Source organism: Oncorhynchus mykiss, chromosome 19 (assembly GCF_057628025.1).
Source record: "Oncorhynchus mykiss isolate SJ-2025 chromosome 19, ASM5762802v1, whole genome shotgun sequence".
Taxonomy (NCBI): Eukaryota; Metazoa; Chordata; class Actinopteri; order Salmoniformes; family Salmonidae; genus Oncorhynchus; species Oncorhynchus mykiss.
Window position 1 is genome coordinate 66,771,102 of NC_143040.1, and position 26,703 is coordinate 66,797,804.

At 41.2% G+C, this 26,703-nt stretch overlaps 1 protein-coding gene across 1 annotated transcript in view; it reads right to left on the minus strand.

Moving 5' to 3' along the window:
* LOC110498179 (brain-enriched guanylate kinase-associated protein-like) overlaps positions 1–26,703 on the minus strand; it is a 45,641-nt gene that overhangs the window by 5,813 nt on the left and 13,125 nt on the right. The window contains exons 4-5 of the mRNA XM_036955168.2: positions 1,718–1,825; positions 914–997 (exon numbers count right to left, since the gene is read on the minus strand). Of these exons, the coding sequence (XP_036811063.1) occupies positions 914–997; positions 1,718–1,825 (192 nt within the window). The remainder of the gene's footprint in view (positions 1–913; positions 998–1,717; positions 1,826–26,703) is intronic.

Sequence of the window (26,703 nt, forward strand, 5' to 3'; positions counted from 1 at the left end):
CTCCCAAGGATGAACCATACTTGTGGAGGTCTACCATTTTTTTCCTGAGGTCTTGGCTGATTTCTTTTGATTTTCCTATGATGTCAAGCAAAGAGGCACTGAGTTTGAAGGTAGGCCTTGAAATGTAAACTAGTTTTAATCACTCCAACCTAAGTGTATGTAAACTTCCCATTTCAGCTGTATTTTTAGCAGCCTGCCTACCCCATTGAGAATTGAGTGGGGAAGCAGGTGAGACTGCAGGGTTAACTAGCGCCTCCAACATGCCGTGTTCAGCAGCTTTCCTGAGGGGCTCATCTGCACACCGATCAATTTATCTGGCTGGTAATTAGCAGAGTTAAGTCCCAATGAGAATCATGCAGCATCCCTTTGATCGCGCTCAGTTATATTCACCGCTGCATTTTTTAACAGATTCGTCAATGCTCCGAGAATTGGTCATTGACATTCATTACTACTGCTGCGTCTCACTTTCAGTTGACTCAGAGGGATGTGCTTTCAAAAAACAATCACTGTTATTTCAGTATGAAAATATGAGTGTTATTATTGACAGCTGAATGTGTCATAACAACCTCTGTGGTCCCTGTTATCTTATTGTATTTCAGTAACTCCTTCAATTTCATTCCGTAGCAGCTTTGCTACTTGGCCCATACATGCTTGACATTACGTTGAAGAAATTGTCCCATGTCTGTGAGGCATTTCTAAGAGAATTGATGAGGATTTTCGCTCATGCTTCACTTCTTACTTCCCCTTTGTGTGGACTAGATGTTGTTGGAGACAGTTTGTCCTCTGTTGTGCTCAGTTGTATGGTCAAATCAACAGGGGGAGAATTAAGTGGCCATCAAGAGCCTGACAGAACAGCATTTGAGACGGGGCTGTTTGTTAGCAGTGAGTGAGTGTACAGCAGATCAGAACTCACCTCAGATAGCTTGTGGGCTCTGTGGTGTGACTTGGAGCACTGTAGGAGCTGTGCTGCCAGGTTACAGTCCTTTCTGTACAGGTCCTGGCATGGGAAAGATAGACACTGTTGTTTAGTCATAGGTTGGGGTGCCATGCAAACTTAAGAACAGTATTAATTGTAATGGGAGTAAGTGACCTAAATCTATTTAAAATGGGTTACTACAATAATTGCTTTGCAGTTATATTAAATGTACAAATAAATGTAAATTCCATGTAATTTCATGGTATTTGTACATCAGAGTAGAATGGGACCAAACAGTAATTTCAGCGTGTGGCATTCGCGTACACACCAATGCTCGACAAACAAAGAATTGTGTCCTCAAAAATTATATTACAAATTGACTACTAGTCTTTATCTGTTCTTCTCCCTCGAGTCTCTTGTGACAACCCAAAAGTTGACTTCCATTTAAAGTTGAGGGTCTCACAAGGCAAGCCTCCACTTAGGGAGAACACAATCAAAGGAACGAACACACTATCAATTACCGAACAAATTCATCCGCCCAGAGACAAATTGTGCTAGTTTTTCTGATCAGGCCCCTATTGATTTGAGGGTCACTACTGTACATCTTACTCTAGCAATTTAAAGAATGAAGAAGTTGTGATGATGAAAATGTACCGAGACTTTTATGTTTATGTTAGAGTTGGCATGGTAGGCAAGGCCATCACCAGGCTTTGGTCTAATTGGGTGTTTAGTTTTTTTCAGTGAATCCCTTCAAAAACTCATGAAGTAAGGATTTTGCGCAATGGCTGGCTATATACTCACATTGTCCTCTCTGAGCTTTTCAATGGTGATCTTGGCCTCCATGAGGTGATTGTTGAGGACGATAATCTCTCGACTCAGCGCTCTTTTCTCATCCTCATGGTGCTGGGACTAAATCACAGAGGAGAGGTGGAAAGAGGAGAGAAAGAGAGGAAATTAGGAATTGAGAGACCAAGAAGAGGGAGAAGGGGAAGTGAAAGGAGAGGAAGAGAAAGTCAAAGGAAAGCAGGAGAAAACGAATGAGAGAAGAGGTGGAGAGCAGTCAGTCAGGGGTTCACGCTCTTTCTCTGCCAGTAGCAGGTCGTAATTAAAGGAAGATTACATTGGCCAGTGCCCATATCAAATCAATTACGCTGCCAGGGTGAGAGAAAGTAGCAATCTTGGAGTCCTGAGAAATTAAAGCTTCTTGTAATTGCGGTTGCAGCGACTGTCATTTTTTACCCCGAAACCTGACAAACCTGTGATTTAGCCTCAAACAATAAACGGTTACTAGATGCTTTCTCCCCTCACCCAATCATTTTCAACATCCTGTTGTGTGGCAGGATTTGACAAAAGATGCATCATCAAGTCCCCGACGCACAATAGTCATAATTGTTTTGAAATTCAGGGGTGGGAGATAAATTAAATACAAGTCAATTAATGTCAGTTTGAGCAATAGGTTGGTATTGATATCCAAATCCATTCTGTAAGCCTCTTATTAATCAGCTCTGGGATGTTGCTTTGGCAGTCTCATTCATTCCTATGACGTTCCACATTGCAATCATATTTCACTCTGGATGGTCTTTGGCAGTCTCATTCATTCCTATGACGTTCCACATTGTAATCATATTTCACTTTGGATGGTCTTTGGCAGACTCATTCATTCCTATGACGTTCCACATTGTAATCATATTTCACTCTGGATGGTCTTTGGCGGTCTCATTCATTCCACATTGTAATCATAAATTCATAAAAAATCCTACAATGTGATTTTCTGGATTGTTTTCTTCTTCTCATTTTGTCTGTCATAGTTGAAGTGTACCTATGATGAAAATTACAGTCCTCTCTCATCTTTTTAAGTGGGAGAACTTGCACAATTGGTGGCTGACTAAATACTTTTTTGCCCCACTGTATATCTTTACTTTTAATACATTTAAAAACATTTCTACAAAATTGTTTATCACTTTGTCATTATGGGTAGATTGTGTAGATTGTGTAGATTGCTTAGGATATTTTTTAAAATCCTTTAGAATAAGCCTGTAACGTATCAAAATGTGTAAAAAGTCAAGGGGTCTGAATACTTTCCTAAGGCACTGTAAAGCAACATATTAAATAAATGAATGGGGAGAATGGGTGAGTTGATGAGTGATGGAAGCCTTATTATGTAATCACCAATTGTGAATGAAGAACAGGGCGGGCTGTGTGTATATAATGCCGGAAAAATAATAATTTTATGTGTTTTCATTTCAGGCTGTTAGGCAACAAATTACATTTTGACTTTCTATACCCACTGTATATTCATCATAATGCCGTTATTGATTTCGTGCTAAGTTTCACTATTTATCAAGACCACTTGGCGCTTATAATGTTGTTTAGGCTACTGATGTTTTCATAATTTGAACACGTGTCTTGACCGGTGGTTGGGGTATTTATTTAGATTTTTTTTGTTGTTTTAAAAAGGAGCAGTTACCGTGTTCCAAACAAATGCATTCGGTTTCATAATTCTAACAAAGACACTCCACAAATAAAATTGAAAATACTACTGTATTTTTGAGAAAAAAAGGTCAATTGTAGGCCCTTTTTAGACCTATACATGCCTCCTGTATGACCCTATGATCTGTGAACCGTACATGATACAGACAACATCTTGGTGTCATTATCCTCCTTATCGTGTGCTCTAACATATGTCTAGATTCTAAAATACACATTTTCACATTAACCTCTAAGAGTTTAAAACTTCTTCAGGATCTGTGTCCCGTCCATGGCACGGTTGAGCTAACGTAGGCTAATGTAATTAGCGTGAGGTTGTAAGCAACAAGATATTGGCAGAAAGCTTAAATTCTTGTTAATCTAACTGCACTGTCCAATTTACAGTAGCTATTACAGTGAAAGAATACCAAGCGATTGTTTGAGGAGAGTGCACAATTCTGATCATGAAAAGTTATTAATAAACAAATGAGGTACATTCGGGCAGTCCTGATACAACATTTTGAACAGAAATGCATTGTTTTTTTCTTTGTATCATCTTTTACCAGATAACGACGTGTAATGTCAATTTCCATATAAAATGTGTCATATCATTTAAAAGTACCAGAGGGCCCACTCTGACGTATTTGAAGAGTATGTTGTTACGAACAATGTCTAAAATATTAGACATTGTTGATGAGACAAAAAAAATTATAATCATGTTGAATAAATTAATAACAAATCACAGCCCTTCTTTAGGATTAAGAGTTCCCTTTGAATCCACTTTCCCATTCACTGTGTTTTTACAAACAGTACTTCTTAAAACAACCGCTTCATAGCACAGTATTGGTTTTGACTGACAGCTGTTCTGAACTTGAACACCGCTTGTGACAAGATGCCTCCCTCCCTCCTGCTAATGGGCAACTTTTGCACATTATTTGTTGTCTGAGTGAGGGAAATGCTGTAAATAAAGATGATTATTTTGAAAGATGAAATGTTAAGGACTACAATAAATACTGCTTTGATGTCATACAAGTGTAACGGATGTGAAACAGCTAGCTAGTTAGCGGTGGTGCGCACTAAATAGCGTTTCAATCGGTGACGTCACGTGACGGCCGTGGCTTTTGTGGAGCGATGGTTAACGATGCTTCGTGGGTGACTGTTGTTGATGTGTGCAGAGGGTCCCTGGTTCGCGCCCGGGTATGGGCGAGGGGACGGTCTAAAGTTATACTGTTACACAAGCAAGCCAAACATCCATCAGTCCAAATGTGCACTTCACATGTCCATATCATAAAACTCAGGTCATATACAGTACAATGTCAACGTTTATGATCACTGTGTTTGATGTACAGTTACAATATGACACAGCGTGGGTTGTTCTGAACAGAATGAGTCTATGTTTGTTGTATTGTGAGAAATTTGGCGGGAACACACATCTGAATGCACGAGTCGTGACTATTCTATGCGCACTAAAATGACGATCTGCTTCTCTGAATTGCCTAACACTGTGAGATCATATCTTGTAACTTCCATGTTGGCAATAGAACATGCTTTCAAATGATGTCCACACGCTGATTGCGATTTATAATGGACCATTTTTGGAATGTGCAAACATTGTGTAAAAGTGGGGATGCAGGGCTGCTTTCAAAATAAAACAATTTCAAGTGTGCTTGCTCTAGTTCCTCAATGGCACAGCTAAGAAAAAATAGCACCTTACAGTTGAAGACTCTTCTTTGAGTCATAAAATTGCATTGAAATTACACAGTAACTGTGCACACTCTGGAGAGTTGTGTGACCACTTGGAGACTCCAGTTAGACCTCTCACTCAAACCATTGTCATTTTATTGTCTTGTGTTCCATCTACCCCAAATTTCCCAAGAATATTCTTAGCATGTTACTGAATGTATCCAGAGTATTTTCAGATTTAGTAATATACAAATGTGTCGAAAAGCACAGTAAAAATAACATTCATTGCGGTAATCTCCAAACCTTTATCTTTTGATTGCTAACATGGGTATGCATATGCTTTCCATAGTTCTTCTGGAAGAAACATTTCAATGTAGCCCTATTCATATAGACCAATTCCCACAAGGGAAAAGGTAAAGGTAAAGGGTAAAGGGTTAATTTTTAATAAATTATTGTGGGAAATTGTATTTAATAATCAAGACATACAGTGCCTTGCGAAAGTATTCGGCCACCTTGAACTTTGCGACCTTTTGCCACATTTCAGGCTTCAAACATAAAGATATAAAACTGTATTTTTTTTGCGAAGAATCAACAACAAGTGGGACACAATCATGAAGTGGAACGACATTTATTGGATATTTCAAACTTTTTTAACAAATCAAAAACTGAAAAATTGGGTGTGCAAAATTATTCAGCCCCTTTACTTTCAGTGCAGCAAATTCTCTCCAGAAGTTCAGTGAGGATCTCTGAATGATCCAATGTTGACCTAAATGACTAATGATGATAAATACAATCCACCTGTGTGTAATCAAGTCTCCGTATAAATGCACCTGCACTGTGATACTGTTGTGAAGAAGTTTAAAGCCGGATTTGGATACAAAAAGATTTCCCAAGCTTTAAACATCCCAAGGAGCACTGTGCAAGCGATAATATTGAAATGGAAGGAGTATCAGACCACTGCAAATCTACCAAGACCTGGCCGTCCCTCTAAACTTTCAGCTCATACAAGGAGAAGACTGATCAGAGATGCAGCCAAGAGGCCCATGATCACTCTGGATGAACTGCAGAGATCTACAGCTGAGGTGGGAGACTCTGTCCATAGGACAACAATCAGTCGTATATTGCACAAATCTGGCCTTTATGGAAGAGTGGCAAGAAGAAAGCCATTTCTTAAAGATATCCATAAAAAAGTGTCGTTTAAAGAAGGTGCTCTGGTCAGATGAAACCAAAATTGAACTTTTTGGCAACAATGCAAAACGTTATGTTTGGCGTAAAAGCAACACAGCTCATTACCCTGAACACACCATGCCCACTGTCAAACATGGTGGTGGCAGCATCATGGTTTGGGCCTGCTTTTCTTCAGCAGGGACAGGGAAGATGGTTAAAATTGATGGGAAGATGGATGGAGCCAAATACAGGACCATTCTGGAAGAAAACCTGATGGAGTCTGCAAAAGACCTGAGACTGGGACGGAGATTTGTCTTCCAACAAGACAATGATCCAAAACATAAAGCAAAATCTACAATGGAATGGTTCAAAAATAAACATATCCAGGTGTTAGAATGGCCAAGTCAAAGTCCAGACCTGAATCCAATCGAGAATCTGTGGAAAGAACTGAAAACTGCTGTTCACAAATGCTCTCCATCCAACCTCACTGAGCTCGAGCTATTTTGCAAGGAGGAATGGGAAAAAATGTCAGTCTCTCGATGTGCAAAACTGATAGAGACATACCCCAAGCGACTTACAGCTGTAATCGCAGCAAAAGGTGGCGCTACAAAGTATTAACTTAAGGGGGCTGAATAATTTTGCACGCCCAATTTGTCAGTTTTTGATTTGTTAAAAAAGTTTGAAATATCCAATAAATGTCATTCCACTTCATGATTGTGTCCCACTTGTTGTTGATTCTTCACAAAAAAATACAGTTTTATATCTTTATGTTTGAAGCCTGAAATGTGGCAAAAGGTCGCAAAGTTCAAGGGGGCCGAATACTTTCGCAAGGCACTGTAGTCCATATTTTAGAGCACACTATAAGGACTCTGGACACCAAGATGTTGTCTGTTTCATGTACAGTTCAAAGATCACATGGTCTTACAGGAGGCATGTACTGTATATAAAAAGGGCCTAAAGTGTCCACTTTCATCACGATTTTCTCAAAATTGATTTGTCATACAAATCTTAAAAGCTTTTCAAACATCCTTCCTCCCAATTATTTTTTTTTGTGAAAGTTGCCAAAACAACCTGATACCCCAAAATACTTTCCACTCCCGCTGCCTTGGAATCCCCCATATATGACAAATCCAGAATACCACTGGGTTTATAGATGAATATCGAAAGATTGTATTCTGACATGCAGATGTAATCTATCTCCCTCACTTGTGATATTCTTGTCAATTTGTAGCTAAACTGTGTTTTTCAGTGGATTTATTTATATATTACACTCCCAAGGGAACAATGAAAACTTTTATCTCTTGACATCAGATTGACAAATGGCTCATGCACCGTCATTTTAATCAAACCTGAGTCAGCCGTTCCTTGCGTAAACCATGAGATGAGGAAACATGATGAGAATAGATAACACCAACCTCACTCGTAAATTGCTATTGTATCTACATCCAGATTGGCTCTGTATAGACTAAGGTAACAACCAAACAATTTGTAATGACCAAGGTTACATTTTGTCCTCTCTGCTGAATAGAACGCTCCGTGGGTGACAATGAAGCGAGAATTACTCCTAGATTGAGTCGTGTCCTGCTCCATTTCCTACTGTACAATATAACGATGCCGAAGGTCACATTGACACGAATTGTGACTGACTGTTATTAGGGTCAGAGCACAGGGCAATTAGACATTTCCCCTCACCTTCCCATCCAACCACTGCTGCAGGATTGGGCGAAGTGGTTTCCATGACAACCTTTCAAATCAAAACGTTACCCTGTTTTGCACAAACCCAACAGATGTTGATTCCTCTCGCCGTATGATGTAAAATTCTAATGGAATAGTAAGATAAACAAGGTCTGACTTCCGGGTTCTGTTTTCCTGTAATGATTTTGAGAGGAGAGGGTTTAATAAGTACAAATGTGTGTTGGGTGAGAAAGAACCTGGTTTGTGAATGACTGCGGTATTGTGATTTCCCCATGCTGTTTCGGCTGTCTGTCTGTCTCCACTGAACTGCTATCTTCTCCAGGCCAACAAACACTGAAGTTGGGGGATGGGAGAAAACTTTTTTTGTTTATTTAACTAGGCAAGTCAGTTAAGAACAAATTCTTATTTACAATGATGGCCTAGGAACAGTGGGTTAACTGCCTTGTTCAGGGCGCAGAACAACCTATTTTTACCTTGTCAGTTGGGGGTTTGATCTAGCAACCTTTTGATTACTGGCCCAATGCTCTAACCACTAGGCTACCTGCCGCCTCTACGCTCTAACCACTAGGCTACCTGCCGCCTCTACGCTCTAACCGCTAGGCTACCTGCCAGCCCAAGTTGGGGAAGGGGAGAGAAAAACACAAGGTTATATAGGCTTCTGTGGAAAAAAATAAAAATTCTAACCTTAAGAAAAAGGATTTCCAACCGTCTCATAAATAACCACCTACCATAAAGTTTTAAATGCTCAATCGGTAAAATATTTTGTGAAATATCTACAAGTCCCTAAAGGAGAGGGCTATGTGACATAAAAGCCATTTAATTTAAAGTTTGATGTGCTTCAACTGAACATTAGGTTTTCTTTTCCCCTTTTGGCACAATTTCAATTCTTAGGTTGAGAGACAGTATTTTTGAAGAAGTTCATATCGTTATCTAGGTCCAGTTTGATAGTTGTTTGAGATATTTCCATCAATCGACGACAAGCCCAGTTAATGGATGAGGGGTAACGCATTCTGGTAGGTCAAATGTGAAGACGGGCAGACGAGCAAGAGGAGCAAAACAACGGGATGATTTAAGAAGATCAAGTTAAACATTTCAGCATATCATCAAATCCTCTCTGATATCTTTGGCACCTCGAGTAGCAACATCAATACAATGGAAACTCAACTAGCATGTGACTTTTTTCGCTGAACAAAGCAGAATGATGCTTTGTTTTCATTGAAAAGCTTTGACTAATGAGAACATAGTGAATGGCACCTTGAGAAATCTGTGACTCAGAAAACATGCACTTCTGGCATACTAGTGAGCATGGCAGAAATGCAACACACACTGATGAGAACTGTTATTATGGATGAAGTGTCTCTGAACCACCCACTGCAGTGTGAGTAGGGCCGGGAGCTGCCTGCTTAGTCGAGGTCTAGGAAAGCACACACACACACCCTTAATCAGAACAGCCTCAATTCCATCGGGGCGTGGACTTTACAAGGTGTCGAAAGCATTCCACAGGGATGCTGGCCTATATTGACTCCAATGAAGTCACTTGTAAAACCCACTTCAATCAGTGTAGATGAAGGAGAAGAGACAGGTTAAATAATGATTTTTTGTGAGTACCAGCCAACCAGCCAACTTGAGACAACTGTTGGAACACTGCTGTGTCAAGTTGGCTGGATATCTTTTCGGGAAACTGCTGAGCATGAAAAACCCAACAGCGTTGCAGTTCTTGACACAAACCGTTGCGCCTGGCACCTACTACCATACCCTGTTCAAAGGCACTTAAATATTTTTTCTTGCCCATTCAGCCTCAAACCTGACTAGTCTCCCAGTCCCTGCAGCTGAAAAACATCCCCACAGCATGACGCTGCCACCACCATGCTTCACTGTAGAGATGGTGACAGGTTTCCACCGGAGGTGACGCTTGGCATTCAGGCCAAAGAGTTCAATCTTGGTTTCATCAGACCAGAGAATCTTGTTTCTCATGGTCTGAGAGTCCTTTATGTGCCTTTTTGGCAAACTCCAAGCAGGCTGTCATGTGCCTTTTACTGAGGAGTGGCTTCCGTCTGGGCACTCAGTGATTCAGAAATGGTTGTCCTTCTGGAATGTTCTCAAAACTCCACAGAGGAACTCTGGAGCTCTGTCAGAGTGACCATCGGGATCTTGGTCACCTCCCTGACCAAGGCCCTTCTCCCCTGATTGCTCAGTTCGGCTGGCGGCCAGCTCTAAGAAGAGTCTTGGTGGTTACAAACTTCTTCCATTTAAGAATGATTGAGGCCACTTTGTTCTTGGGGACCTTCAATGTTGCATAAATAAATAGGTAACCCTCCTCAGATCTGTGCCTTGACACAATCCTGTCTCGGAGCTCTACGTACAATTCCTTCAACCTTATGACTTGGTTTTTGCTCTGATATGCACTGTCAACTGTGGAACCTTATATAGACAGGTGTGTGCCTTTCCTAATCATGTCCGATCAATTTAATTTACCACAGGTGGACTCCAATCAAACGTGTGCAAAGCTGTCATCAAGAAAAGGGGTGGCTATTTGAAGAATCTAAAATATAACATATCTTTTGATTTGTTTAACACTTTTTTGGTTACTACATGATTCCATATGTGTTATTTCATAGTTTGATGTCTTCACTATTATTATACAATGTAGAAAATAGTACAAGTAAAGAAAAACCCTTGAATGAGTCAGTGTTCTAAAACTTTTGACTGGTAGTGTAATTCTTCTCAACAACGGGCTATGGTCAATAATTTCAAAGGCTGCACTGAAATCTAACAGTACAGCTCCCACCATCCTCTTATTATCAATTTCTTTCAACCAATCATCAGTCATATGTGTCAGTGCAGTACATGTTGAGTGCCCTTCTCTATAAGCATGATGAAAGTCTGTTGTTAATTTGTTTATCGAGAAATAGCATTGTATTTGGTTAATCACATTTTTTCCAACAGTTTGCTAAGAGCTGTTAGCAAGTGAATAGGTCTGCTGTTAAAATCAGTAAAGGCCGCTTTGGGTAGCGGAATGACTTCCTGGCTTCCCTCCAGGCCTGAGGACAAACACTTTCCTCCAGGCTCAGATTAAAGATATGATAGAGAGGAGTAGCTATAGAGTCAGCTACCATCCTCAGTAGCTTTCCATCTAAGTTGTCAATGCCAGGTTCGTCATTCTTGATCAATATCAATTTATCCACCTTTCCCACACTAACTTTACAAAATTCAGACTTATAATGCCTATCTTTAATTTAATTTAATTTTTATGCATTAATATGATCGCTCATTATTCGTTGTTGACATTTCCTGCCTAAGTTTGTCCACTTTGCCAATTAAGTAATGATTTAAATAAGCCATCTGATTCTATGAACGATGGAGTTAAATTTGTCTTTCTGCCCATAATTTAATTTAAAGTACTCCAAAATGGTTTTTCCCTCATTCTTTATATCATTGATGTTGGCTTCAAAATACAGTTTCTTTTTCTTTTTGTTGTCACATAATTTCTCAATTTGCAGTAAGATGTGCAGCCATACAATTGTTCAATTCCTCATCAATCCATGGAGCCTTAACAGTTCTAACAGCCAGTATATTAACAGGTGCATGTCTATCAATAATTGAAAGAAGCAATATCATAAATTCACAAAGTGCAGTGTCTAGATGCTCCTTATTACTAGCATCAGACCAACAAATATGTTTAACATCATCCCTATAAGAGTCACAGGAAAATATTTTTGGGAACTTTGGCTTTCCTGGATATAGCCACTATATTGTGATCACTGTATCCAATGGGTATGGAAACAGTTTTAGAACAAAGTTTTACAGTATTAGTAAAAATGTGATCAATACACATGGATGATCTTGTTCCTGTAGTGTTTGTAAACAACCTGGTACAGTTGAAGTCGGAAGTTGACATACACTTGGGTTGGAGTCATTAAAATTAGTTTTTCAACCACTCCACAGATTTCTTGTTAACAATCTATAGTTTTAGCAAGTCGGTTAGGACATCTACTTTGTGCACGACAGAAGGGATTTTTCCAACAATTGTTAACAGACAGATTATTTCACTTATAATTCACTGTATCACAATTCCAGTGGGTCAGAGGTTTACATGCACTAAATTGACTGTGCCTTTATACAGCTTGGAAAATTCCAGAAAATGTTGTCATGGCTTTAGAAGCTTCTGATAGGCTAATTGACATAATTTGAGTCAATTGGAGGTTTACCTGAGGATGTATTTCAAGGCCTACCTTCAAACGCTGTGCCCCTTTGCTTGACATCATGGGAAAATCAAAAGAAATCAGCCAAGAGATCAGACAAAACATTATAGACCTCCACAAGTCTGGTTCATCCTTGGGAGCAATTTCCAAATGCCTGAAGGTACCACGCTCATCTGTACAGACAATAGTACGCAAGTATAAACACCATGGGACCACGCAGCCGTCCTACCGCTCAGGAAGGAGATGATTCTGTCTCCTAGAGATGAATGTACTTTGGTGCGAAAAGTGCAAATCAATCCCAGAACAACAGCAAAGGACCTTGTGATGATGCTGGAGGAAACAGGTACAAAAGTTTCTATAGCCACTCTAAAACCAGTCCTATGTCAACATTACCTGAAAGGCCGCTCAGCAAGGAAGAAGCCACTGCTCCAAAACCAAAAAAAAAAAAAGCCAGACTACGGTTTGCAACTGCACATTGGGACAAAGATTTTACTTTTTTGAGAAATGTCCTCTGGTCTGATGAAACAAAAATATAACTGTTTGGCCATAATGACCATCGTTATGTTTGGAGGAGAAAGGGGGAGGCTTGCAAGCAGAAGAACACCATTCCAACTGTTCAGCACGGGGTGGCAGCATCATGTTGTGGGGGTGTTTGCTGCAGGAGGGACTGGTGCACTTCACAAAATAGATGGCATCATGAAGCAGGAAAATGATGTGGATATACTGAAGCAACATCTCAAGACATCAGTCAGGAAGTTAAATCTTGGTCGCAAATGGGTCTTCCAAATTAACATTGACCACAAGCATACTTACAAAGCCGTCGCAAAATGGCTTAAGGACAACAAAGTCAAGGTATTGGAGTGTCCATCACAAAGCCCTGACCTCAATCCTATAGAAAATGTGTGGGCAGAACTGAAAAAGAGTGTGCGTGCAAGGAGGCCTACAAACCTGACTCAGTTACACCAGCTCTCTCAGGAGGAATGGGCCAAAATTAATTTATTGTGGGAAGGTTGTGGAAGGCTCCCTGAAACTTTTGACCCAAGGTAAACAATTTAAAGGCAATGCTACCAAATACTAATTGAGTGTATGTAAACATCTGACCCACTGGGAATGTGATGAAAGAAATAAAAGCTGAAATAAAATGATCTCTCCTATTATTCTGACATTCTTAAAATAAAGTGATGATCATAACTGACCTAAAATGGGAATAGTTTACTAGGATTAATTGTCAGGAATTGTGAAAAACTGAGTTTAAATGTATTTGGCTAAGGTGTATGTAAACTTCTGACTTTAACTGTAGGTTGATTAACAACCTGGTCCAGATTACAGGCACTGGTTACAGTGAGAAGCTTCCTCTTGAGCGGACAGCTAGAAAGTAGACCTCTCTGTTTACATCACATATACTATCAAGCATTTCACACACATTATTTAAATACTGACTGTTGAGCATTTGGTGGCCTATGGCAGCACCCCAAAATAATAGGCTTTAGATCAGGCAGGTGAACATGCAACCACAACAATTTGATAATGCTTGACATGAGATCTTCTCTAAGCATTACAGGGATATGGCTCTGAATATATACAGAAACACCTCCCCCATAAGCACTACTGTCTCTTCTTTAGATGTTATATCCTTGTATTGCTTCTGCTGTATCATCAAAGGGATTATGTAAATGAGTCTCAGAAATGGTTAAAGAACTAATGTTATCTGATGTTAGCAAGTTATTGATTGCATGAACCTTATTTCTAAGGCTACATACTGTATATTACTATGGGCTATTTTTAGCCCTTTCCTTTGAAGCTTCTCAGAGATTGACGTAATATGGTAAAGAGCAAACCAGGAAAGATAAAAAAACAAACATTCAGCAGTCCATTAATCAGTTGTAAGTGTGCGTAAGTGTGTGTGTGTGCTTTGGGGTTGAAGCTACGAACCCATAGGCTTGGCTCTCTCATCCCTTCCTGGCTTTTGGGAGGGAGGGTGGACAATGAGGCTGTCATAGCAGATGTAAGCAATGTCCCCAAGCGCTCTGGAAGCTTTCACTGGTGAGTTCTTTCCTCTTTTGGAGCACAGTTTCAGGATAGTCCTCGTTGAGGAAGATGTACGTTCCGCTACCTTGTCCTTGAACCTCAGGAACTTGACCACTGTCAGCCTGGGCCTGTCACCTAGGCCGGTGGTGGGTTTACCAGTCCTGTGGGAGTGCTCCACCTCTTCAGTTTCTCAGAGATAATTTCCCTCACTTTGTCCTCAGACTCCATCCATGTGGAGATTCTGCAATTCTGTCCACAGCAATGTTGTTCAAAATAGTCAGATTTCTCCATCATTTATATCATAGATTCACATGCTGTCACGTCCTGACCATAGAGAGTCCTTATTTTCTATGGTTAGAGTAGGTCAGGGCATGACTGGGGGGTTAGTCTAGTGTCATGACATTGGCCTGGGAGTAGGTTTATGACAGTCATAAATACCTCTTTCCCCCCTCTTTCCTCTCTCTACCCTACTGATGTTACATTTGCAAAACCCTTGGTTAACATAGAGATTCTGGGAACATCAGAAGGTGGGGGGAAATTAACTATATTCTGGTAATCCGACCAATTGAACATATGCGGTGGTACTTAATGAATATGATGTCAGTTCGGTTGTCATCTGAGACATTCTCATCAATGATAAGATGACATAAACTCTAGAGTGGAAAGTCTACACATCAGAATTATCAGATTCACATGGAACTGTTGTTCAATTTAAATGTTTGAATATGAAATTATTCGTGATGGGATGAAATGTGATTTTAGCTTCTTAAATGTGACATTTGGGTTTTCATAAGATAGGGCTCTGCACAATCAGTGGCCCGCTCCTGTGAAGGGACATGGGCTATAAAACTTTTCAAACATGCCCTCTCCCTTCCTATATAAGCCCTTGACGACAATATAACCTCCTGTTCCGAGGACGTGAGGACGACGGTCCTATGTCAGAATGGTTCAGATAATAACTACAGAAAAAAGCCAACATCAGAGTGAACTTTGGTTGCAAATGGTATGAACTTTGAACTCATATTCACTACAGAAGTGATACCTCCTAGCCGTTGAGTTGGCAACAGCCGCTGCAAACGAGGGTTAGGAAGGAACAGACAGAGTATCCCGTCTACCACACAACAACGTTACTACAACGTATCCAATTTACCAGCAGAGACATTCTTCAAAGGACTCGGTATAAATTATTTTATAGAATAGCATGTCATATCACTTAATCCGGCATAGCCAAAGACATGACACTAGTTTATTATTTCTATGTGGGGTTCTAGATTTGTGTTTCTATGTCGGTTATTGTGTATGATTCCCAATTAGAGGCAGCTGGTAATCGTTGTCTCTAATTGGGGATCATATTTAAGTAGCTGTTTTTCCACCTGTGTTTATGGGGTATTGTTTTGAGTTAGTGCACATAGCATCTCTGTTGTCACGGTTCGTTGTTAGTTTATTTTTTATTTGTTTTTGTCTTTGCTCAGTTTCACTTTCTATTAAATAATGTGGAACTCAACATCTGCTGTGCCTTGGTCCGACATTTATTCTAGCGAACGTAACAGAATATCCCGTCACAACAGGACCATGCAGCGTGCCCAGGAGGAGAGGGTAACATGGACTTGGGAGGAGATTCTGGACGGGAAGGGATCCTGGACTTGGGAAGAAATCCTGACAGGACAGGATCACCTTCCATGGCGGGAGACGCAAGGAGAGAAGGGAGAACAGAGACGATGCCGGGATTTGTGGCCACAAGGAAAGCCCAAAAGACAGGGGGAACACGGGGTGGTACACGGTGTGGTCGGCGGAGCAGAGGTGTGAACCAGTGACAACATGGGAGGAGGTAGAGAGGTGGTCGGTCGAGTGCCAGAACCCGCCTAGGAGTCAATGGAACAGTGCGAAGAGGGATAACGGAGAATGGAGTTAGCGAGGAGTATTTATTTCATTTAACCTTTATTTAACCAGGAAGGGCTCATTGAGATTTAAAATCTCTTTTTCAAGAGTGTCCTGGCCAAGATAGGCAGCACCAAGTCATTACAAACATTACAGACAAATAACATGAAAAACTACAAGTAATCTAGTAAAAACCATAGAATTCACAAGAGTATAACCAAATCAAAAACAGCAAATTAACAACATTGACAGGTCAGGGAATCAGTCTCAAGATCATTCATCAGTGATTTAAAAATACCAATCGGGACAAGTTCTTCCAGTTTAAAAGTATTTTGTAAGGTGTTCCAAGACGATGGCGCAGAGTACATAAAAGCCCTTTTACCAAATTCAGTTCGGACATTCGGAACAGTAGGATAAAGTCCAGCGAACGAAAAGATTACCCACCACATTTCTGAACAATAAAAATAACAAAATAAAAAGGTAGTAAACCCAAAATGGCTTTGTAAATAAAAATATACCAGCCCTGGTATACAAAGTGCAGTGGTGCGTAAGGGTTTTGCAGTTTAAAATAAATCTCAAAGTGCCATGGTAAAGGGTGTCAATTGATCTCAAACACTGAGCGGAAGCATTCATATATAAAATATCCCCTTAGTCTAGTAAAGGCATAAATGGAGATGATACTAGCCTCCTTCTGGCTTCAAAAGAAAAACAGCCCATGTTCCTAAAATTAAATCCCAATTTCAACTTCAGTTTTTGTTGAATATGCAATTTAAAAGAGAGGCCGTCATCCATTAAAATTATATTTATTTATATGAGGTTACAACCTCAATCTCCTTGCCCTGGCAGGTAGTAATAGGTGAAAGGTTCAGAGGTCTATTTCTTGCTTTAGAAAACACCATTAGATTAGTTTTGTCAGTATTGAGGAAAAGCTTCAATTGACACAAGGTATGTTGAACAGTATAAAAAGCAGTTTGCAAGTTCTGAAAAGCTTTTGTAAGAGACGAGGCACAACAGTAAATAACAGTATCATCAGCATAAAAATGAAGTTGCGTATTTTGGACATTTTTGTCTAAATAATTTATATAAATAGTGAATAAGAGAGGACCACGTACAGAGCCTTGGGGCACACCATTAAAGACAGACAATTTAACAGACATAAGCCCATCAAATTGAGGGCACTGAGTTCTATAAGACAGATAGTTAGCAAACCATGCAACTGCATGCTCTGAAAGACCTACACTCGACAATCTCTGCCTTAGTATAGCATGATCAACTGTATCAAAAGCCTTAGGGAGATCAATAAAAAGTGAGACAGTGCTTCAGTGATCTCCTTTAAAACTCCTTCCTGAAGCCCGATTAGTACATTGATAAAATAGAGTTCGTAAATAAAAACTATTTTAGCTGTTCACTCACAAGGGTTTCAAGTATTTTCACCAGGTGTGACAGCTTTGAGATTGGCCTATAATTATTTAAAAGAGTTGGATCTTCCCCTTTTAAAAGTGGTTGGACAAATGCTGATTTCCAGATCTTTGGAATTTCATTACATTCCAGGGTTAGATTGAACAGAGATGTAAGTGGTTCAGCTATGAAATCAGCTGCCAGATTTAAAAAGCAGGGATCCAAAAGATCAGGACCTGCAGGCTTTATCTGTTCTAAGGATTTCAGGGCTATGTACCACCTGCACTGAGAATGACAAAAAGCTGAAAGTTTGACCAGCTCTCACTGGTTCATCCACACAGGGTTGTACAGAGACAGAGGACACTGAATCAAACAGCCTACCAGATGAAACAAAGTGCTCATTGAAACAATTCAGCATTTCAGTTTTGTCATATACAGCAACAGAGTCCTTCAAAACACATGACGGTAATTCATTAACATTACTGTTACCAGACATAGGCTTAATAGCCTTCCAAAACTTTCTAGGGTCATTCAGGTTATCAGTGGTAACAGACATAAAATACTCAGACTTGGCCTTCCTGAGAAGAAAATAACAATTGTTTCTTAACTGCCTAAAAATAAGCCAATCAGCATCAGAACATGATTTCCTTGCTTTAGCCCAGGCTAGATTACTGTCGTGAATAATACAAGACAGCTCAGAAGAAAACCATGGATTATCCCGGCCTTTAACCCTGAACCTGCGGAATGGGGCATGTTTGTTTACTATTTGGAAAAAAACACCATGAAAGAATTTCCAGGCAGTTTCCACATCAGGGATAAACTCAATCTTACTCCCGTCAAAATAAAACAAATCATGAAAGAAAGCCTGCTCATTAAAACACTGCAGATTTCTCTTACGAATAAAACGTGGGTTTGTCTTTGGAACCTTAGTATTTCTAACAGCAACAATAGCACAATGGTCACTTAAATCATTACAAAAAACACCAACCGCAGAATATTTATGTGGAACATTTGTCAATATCAAATCAATCAGGGTAGATTTATCTGGGCATTTAAGAGTTGGGCGAGTGGGTGAGTTAATCAACTCGGTAAGATTCATAGAATTACATGCTGGTCCCAGTGCGCCTCCCCAGTCCCCTACGTCCTGTGCCTGCTCCTCGTCCTCGCCCAGATGTACGCCCCCACAGCCTAGTACGTCCTATGCTAGCTCCTCGCACCATGCGAAGTGTGTCATCGTTCCGGTACAATTTGTGCCGGTTCTACGCACCAGGTCTTCAGTTTTCCTCCACAGCCCAGTGCGTCCTGTGCTAGCTCCTCGCACTTGCCGTGTGAGGTGTGTCATCGAACCGGTACCATTGATGCAGGCTATACGCACCAGGTCTCCGGTGCGCCTTCACAACCCAGTACGTCCTGTTCCTTCTCCCCGCGCTCGCCTTGAGGTGCGTTTGTCACCAGTCCGGTACCACCAGTGCCGGCTACACGCACCAGGCTTTCTGCGACGATCCCCAGTCCAGAGCTTCCGGCGACAGTTCCCAGTCCAGAGCTTCCGGCGACAGTTCCCAGTCCAGAGTTTCTGGCGACGGTTCCCAGTCCAGAGCTTCCGGCGTCGGTTCCCAGTCCAGAGCTTCCGGCGACAGTTCCCAGCCCAGAGCTTCCGGCAACAGTTCCCAGTCCAGAGCTTCCGGCGACGGTTCCCAGTCCAGAGCTTCCGGCGACAGTTCCCAGCCCAGAGCTTCCGGCAACAGTTCCCAGTCCAGAGCTTCCGGTGACAGTTCCCAGTCCAGAACTTCCGGCAACAGTTCCCAGTCCAGAGCTTCCGGCGACAGTTCCCAGTCCAGAGCTTCCGGCGACAGTTCCCAGCCCAGAGCTTCCGGCAACAGTTCCCAGTCCAGAGCTTCCGGCGACAGTTCCCAGCCCAGAGCTTCCGGCAACAGTTCCCAGTCCAGAGCTTCCGGCGACAGTTCCCAGTCCAGAACTTCCGGCAACAGTTCCCAGTCCAGAGCTTCCGGCGACATTTCCCAGTCCAGAGCTTCCGGCGACAGTTCCACAGCCCAGAACCTCCAACGACGGTCCACAGTCCGGAACCTCCAACGACGGTCCACAGTCCGGAACCTCCAAATACGGTCCACAGTCCAGAACCTCCTGAGACGGTCCACAGCCAGGAACCTCCTGAGATGGTCCACGGTCCAGAACCTCCTGAGGTGGTCCACGGTCCGGAACCTCCTGAGGTGGTCCACGGTCCAGAACCTCCTGAGGTGGTCCACGGTCCGGAACCCTCTGAGGTGGTCAACGGTCCGGAACCTCCAGCTCCATGGCAGGAGCCTTCCCCTGCACCGATGTCCAGTCCAAACACGGAGTCCAGTCCAGCTCCATGGCAAGAGTCTTCCTCTGCACCGATGCCCAGTCCAGACATGGCGTCCAGTCCCTCTCCATGGCAAGGAGTCTTCCTCTGAACCAATGTCCAGGCCAGGGTCAGTGTCCAGTCTCGCTCCATGCAGGAGCCTTCCTCAGCATCTAGGTCCAGTCTATGCACAGTGTTCAGCCTGGGTCCATGGCTGAATCCGCAGGATGAGCAGGTTCTTCGGCCCGCACCAGAGCCGCCACCAAAGATGGTGGATCTGCAAGCGGAGCGGGTTCTTCGTCCCGCACCAGAGCCGCCTCCGATGCTAGCAGATCCGCGGGATGAGCGGGTTCTTCGTCCCGCACCAGAGCCGCCTCCGATGCTGGCGGATCCGCGGGATGAGAGTGTACTTCGTCCTGCACCAGAGCCGCCACCGACACTAGACACCCACTCCCTAACCCTCCCTTTTGGTTTCAGGTTTTGCGGCCGGAGTCCGCACCTTTGGGGGATGGTACTGTCACGTCCTGACCATAGAGAGTCCTTATTTTCTATGGTAGAGAAGGTCAGGGTGTGACTGGGGGGTTAGTCTAGTTTATTATTTCTATATGGGGTTCTAAGTTTGTTTTTCAATGTCGGTGATTGTGTATGATTCCCAATTAGAGGCAGCTGGTAATCGTTGTCTCTACTTGGGGATCATATTTAAGTAGCTGTTTTTCCCACCTGTGTTTATGGGATATTGTAGTTTGTGCACGTAGCATCTCTGTTGTCACGGTTTGTTGTTAGTTTATTGTTAATTGTTTTTTGTCTTTGCTTAGTTTCACTTTCTATTAAATAATGTGGAACTCAACATCCGCTGTGCCTTGGTCCAACATTTATTCTAGCGAACGTGACACATGCAGAACTGACGTCCTCTCTCAATGACTTACAGATTGGTGTCATCTTGCCGTTCTCCTGTTTCAACTCATCGAGTTGACCCTGGGAGAATTGCAAACTGTTCTTCAGGTCCTGGACCTCTCTGGTCAGGTCATCCATTATTTTATTAGTTGACTCCACCAGTAATTGGACACAACACTTGAAGCTATTTTCTTGCTGTTGTAACAACTGCTTGTAGAACATTTTTTTCATATAAAAAACCCTTCGCCTGTGATAGAGAGACACCACTGTCCTTAACAGTACTCCCTCCGTGTCACGGCTGATTTCCTCCTCTTCGTCTGAAGAAGAGGTGTAGCAGGGATTGAACCAAAACGCAGTGTGGTAAGTGTCCATAGTTGTTTTTAATGAAATAAACCGAAACACTACAAAACAATAAACGAAACGTGAATAACCGAAACAGTACCGTGTGGTGAAACAAACACAGACACGGAAACAAACACCCACCAACAAACAGTGAAACCCAGGCTACCTAAGTATGATTCTCAATCAGACACAACTAATGACACCTGCCTCTGATTGAGAACCATGCTAGGCCGAAACATAGAAATCCCAAAATCATAAAAAAACAAACATAGACTGCCCACCCCAACTCACGCCCTGACCAAACTAAATGACGACAAAACAAAGGAAATAAGGGTCAGACCGTGACACTCCGGCGTTGGTCTTTGTCATGGTAGCAACATAATCTATGCGGTTACTGCTCCCAGTTCCAGACAGGGCACGTCGCAGGGAAGATGGAAACAGCAACAAACAGCAGGATCTAGACAGCTACAAGCCCAGGACAATCTGGAGTCCCTACCACATTGACTAACCACATCGCGGGCTGCGTTCAAGCCCTCAAGAAAACCCTGCTAGCTTGATATGCTGTGCCAAGCAGCTCCTCAGACCCTTGGTCAACAGGATCCCTGGACAGATAGCAGCGGTCCCAGCAACTGATGCCAACCGTGTCACGGGATCCAGACTTTAAAGGTAGCTAGCTAGTAACCATACTTGATCAATAGAACACTTCAAAGACTTTCAAAACATTCCAAAACAACAAACTTTCCGAATAACAAACAGAGCTCTCCCTCGTTCCACGTTCAACAAATAAGTGATGCAAAGAGGAATGGGCTGTTCACAGCATGAATGTACCGCACTCCAATCTGCAGCAACTGTGTGATGCCATCAGGTCAGCATGGACCTGTGGAACGTTTCCTACTGTAACGCTCGTCGGAAGAGGAAGAGTAGTCGGACCAAGGTGCAGTGTGGTAAGTGTTCATACTTCATTTACAACTGAACACTAAGCAAAACAACAAACGAACGTCACGTTCTGAAGGCTACACAGAGCTAACAAAAAAACAACATCCCACAACCTAAGGTGGCAAAGCAGGCTGCCTAAGTATGATTCCCAATCAGAGACAACAATAGACAGCTGTCCCTGATTGAGAACCATACCCGGCCAAAACATAGAAACACAAAACCTAGAAATAAAGAACATAGAATGCCCACCCAAATCACACCCATACTTAGGCAGCCTGCTTTGCCACCTTAGGTTGTGGGATGTTGTTTTCACCCTTGAGTTGTGGGTGATTTCTTTCTGTCTGTGTGTTCCACACTGAACTGTTTCGTTTTTTGTTATTTCACTTTGTTATTTTGTGTTTTTCTGTGTTCTATTAAAAGTATCATCCTACTACTCCTCGTCAGAGGAGGAAGAAGACTGTTACATAGCTAGCTATCTTAAGATGACTAACTGTAAGATGCTAATGGACTAAAATGTAAAAATATGTATATGATGTTTTGTATAAACATTATGGATATATATGAATAGAAAACATTATGGATATATATGAATAGAAAACATTATGGATATATATGAATAGAAAACATTATGGATATATATGAATAGAAAACATTATGGATATATATGAATAGAAAACATTATGGATATATATGAATAGAAGACATTATGGATATATATGAATAGAAAACATTATGGATATATATGAATAGAAGACATTATGGATATATATGAATAGAAAACATTATGGATATATATGAATAGAAGACATTATGGATATATATGAATAGAAGACATTATGGATATATATGAATATAAGACATTATGGATATATATGAATAGAAGACATTATGGATATATATGAATAGAAAACATTATGGATATATATGAATAGAAGACATTATGGATATATATGAATAGAAAACATTATGGATATATATGAATAGAAGACATTATGGATATATATGAATAGAAAACATTATGGATATATATGAATAGAAAACATTATGGATATATATGAATATAAAACATTATGGATATATATGAATAGAAAACATTATGGATATATATGAATAGAAAACATTATGGATATATATGAATAGAAAACATTATGGATATATATGAATAGAAAACATTATGGATATATATGAATAGAAAACATTATGGATATATATGAATAGAAAACATTATGGATATATATGAATAGAAGACATTATGGATATATATGAATAGAAGACATTATGGATATATATGAATAGAAAACATTATGGATATATATGAATAGAAAACATTATGGATATATATGAATAGAAGACATTATGGATATATATGAATAGAAAACATTATGGATATATATGAATAGAAAACATTATGGATATATATGAATAGAAAACATTATGGATATATATGAATATGTATATATTAGTATATGAATAGAAAACATTATGGATATATATGAATAGAAAACATTATGGATATATATGAATAGAAAACATTATGGATATATATGAATAGAAAACATTATGGATATATATGAATAGAAAACATTATGGATATATATGAATATGTATATATTAGTATATGAATAGAAAAGGTGTGCAAAGGAGCAGTAGTTATATAGGATGAGACTCGACTAGAAAACAGTATATACATATAAAGTGGGTAAAACAGTATGTAAACATTCGTAAAGTGACCAGTGTTCAGTTGAAGTCGGACGTTTACATACACCTTAGCCAAAAACATTTAAACTCAGTGTTTCACAATTCCTGACATTTAATCCCAGTAAAAATTCCCTGTGTTAGCTCAGTTAAGATCACCACTTTATTTTAAGAATGTGAAATGTCAGAACAATAGTAGAGATAAATATTTATTTCAGCTTTTATTTCTTTCATCACATTCCCAGTGGGTCAGAAGTTTACATACACTCAATTAGTATTTGGTAGCATTGCCTTTAGATTGTTTAACTTGGGTCAAACGTTTCGGGTAGCATTCCACAAGCTTCCCACAATAAGTTGGGTGAATTTTGGCCCATTCCTCCTGACAGAGCTGGTGTAACTGAGTCAGGTTTAGTTTAGTTTAGTTTATTAATTCAACTATTTTATAAAACAAGAACACATAAATCATAAAAGCCATACATGCACATGAATAAAATCATTGAGGATAACACACAAAGTCTGGGACTTATTTCCATTGTGGCAAGATGGCTAGACAAGATCGAACAAAGCATGGCAGTGAAATGATAAAACAAAAATAGAGAAGAAGAATATCTCTCATTATTCCAGGTACATCATGGGAAAATTTGTTTGTAGGCCTCCTTGGTCACAAACGCTTTTTCAGTTCTGCCCACAAATTTCCTATAGGATTGAGGTCAGGGCTTTGTGATGGCCATTCCAAAACCTTGATTTTGTTGTCCTTAAGCCATAACTTTGTAAGTATGCTTGGGGTCATTGTCCATTTGAAAGACCCATTTGGGACCAAGCTTTAACTTCCTGACTGATATATTGAAGCAACATCTCAAGACATCTACATAATCTTCCATTCCCATGATTCCATCTATTTTGTGAAGTGCACCGGTTCGTCCTGAAGCAAAGCACCCCCACTTCATGATGCTGCCACCCCCGTGCTTCACGGTTGGGATGGTGTTCTTCGGCTTGCAAGCCGCCCATTTTTCCCTCCAAACATAACGATGGTCATTATGGCCAAACAGCTCTATTTTTGTTTCATTAGACCAGAGGACATTTCTCCAAAAAGTATGATCTTTGTCCCCGTGTGCAGTTGCAAACCGTAGTCTAGCTTTTTTATGGAGGTTTTGGAGCAGTGTCTTCTTCCTTGATGAGCGGCTTTTCAGGTTATGACGATATAGGACTCGTTTTTACTGTGGATATAGATACTTTTGTACCTGTTTCCTCCAGCATCTTCACAAGGTCCTTTGCTGTTGTTCTGGGATTGATTTGCACTTTTCGCACCAAAGTACGTTCATCTCTAGGAGACAGAACAAATCTCCTTCCTGAGCGGTATGATGGCTACATGGTCCCACGGTGTTTATACTTGCGTTCTATTGTTTGTACAGATGAACATGATACCTTCAGGCATTTAGAAATTGCTCCCGAGGATGAACCATACTTGTGGAGCTCCACACTTTTTTTTCTGAGGCCTTGGCTGATTTCCTTTGATTTTTCCATGATGTCAAGCAAAGAGACACTGAGTTTGAAGGTAGGCCTTGAAATACATCCACAGGTACAACTCCAATTGACTCAAATTATGTTAATTAGCCTATCAGAAGCTTCTAAAGCCATGCTCAGGCACAGTCAACTTAGTGTATGTAAACTTTTGACCCACTGGAGTTGTGATACAGTGAATGAAAAGTGAAATATTCTCTCTGTGAACAATTTTTGGGAAAATTACTTGTGTCATACACCAAGTAGATGTCCTAATCGACTTGCCAAAACTATAGTTATTTTACAATACTTTTTATGGAGTGGCTGAAAAATGACTGTTTAACAGTCATAACGATGGTCATTATGGCGAAACAGTTCTATTGGCTGGGAGATACAATCTGTTTTTCAGTCTCTCGATCCCAGCTTTGATGCACCTGTGCTGTCTCCACCTTCTAGATGGTGGGGGGTGAACTGGCCGTGGCTTGGGTTGCTGAAGTCCTTGATGATCCTTTGGCCTTCCTGTGACACTGGGTGCTGTAGATGTCCTGGAGGGCAGGCAGTGTGCCCCCGGCTAACCACACCACCCTCTGGAGAGCCCTGCGGTTATTGACGGTGCAGTTGCTGTACTGGGCAGGGATAAAGCCCAACAGGATGCTCTCAATGGTGTATCTCTAGAAGTTTATGAGTGTCTTAGGGGCCAAGACAAATTCCTTCAGCCTCATGAGGTTGAAGAGGCGCTGTTGCGCCTTCTTCACCACACTGTCTGTGTGGATTGACCATTTCAGGTTGTCAGTAATGTGAACACCGAGGAATTTGCAGCTTTTCACCCTCTCCAATGCGGCCTATTGATGTGGATAGGGCGTGTTCCTTCTGCTGTCTCCTGAAGATCACGATCAGCTCCTTCATTTTGCTGACGGTGATGGAGAGGTTATTTCCTGGCACCACTCCGCCAGAGCCCTCACCTCCTCCCTGTAGGCTAACTCGTCGTTGTTGGTAATCAGGCCTACCACTGTTGTGTCATCTGCAAACTTGATGATGGAGAAAGAGACCATGCAGTCATGAGTGAACTGGGAGTACAGGAGGGGGCTGAGCACGCACCCTTGTGGGGCCCCCCTTGTTGAGGATCAGCATAGCGGAGCAGTTGTAGCCTACCTTCACCAACTGGGGTCGGCCCGTCATGAAGTCCAGGACCCAGTTGCACAGGGCAGAGTTCAGACCCAGGGCCCCGAGCTTAGTGATGAGCTTGGAGTGTACTGTGGTGTTGAAGGCTGAGCTGTTGTCTGAACAGCATTCTTACATAGGTATTCCTCTTGTCAAGATGGGATAGGGCTGTGTACAGGCAATTGCATCAGTATGGATCTGTTGGGGCGGTATGCAAATTGTAGTGGGTCTTGGTTGTCAGGTAAGGTGGAGGTGATATGATCCTTAACTAGCCTCTCAAAGCGCGTCATGATGACAGAAGTGAGCGTTACGGGGCGATTGTCATTTAGTTAATTTACCTTTGCTTTCTTGGGTTCAGGAACTGGGATGGGGAGAGATTGAATATGTCTGTAAACACTCCA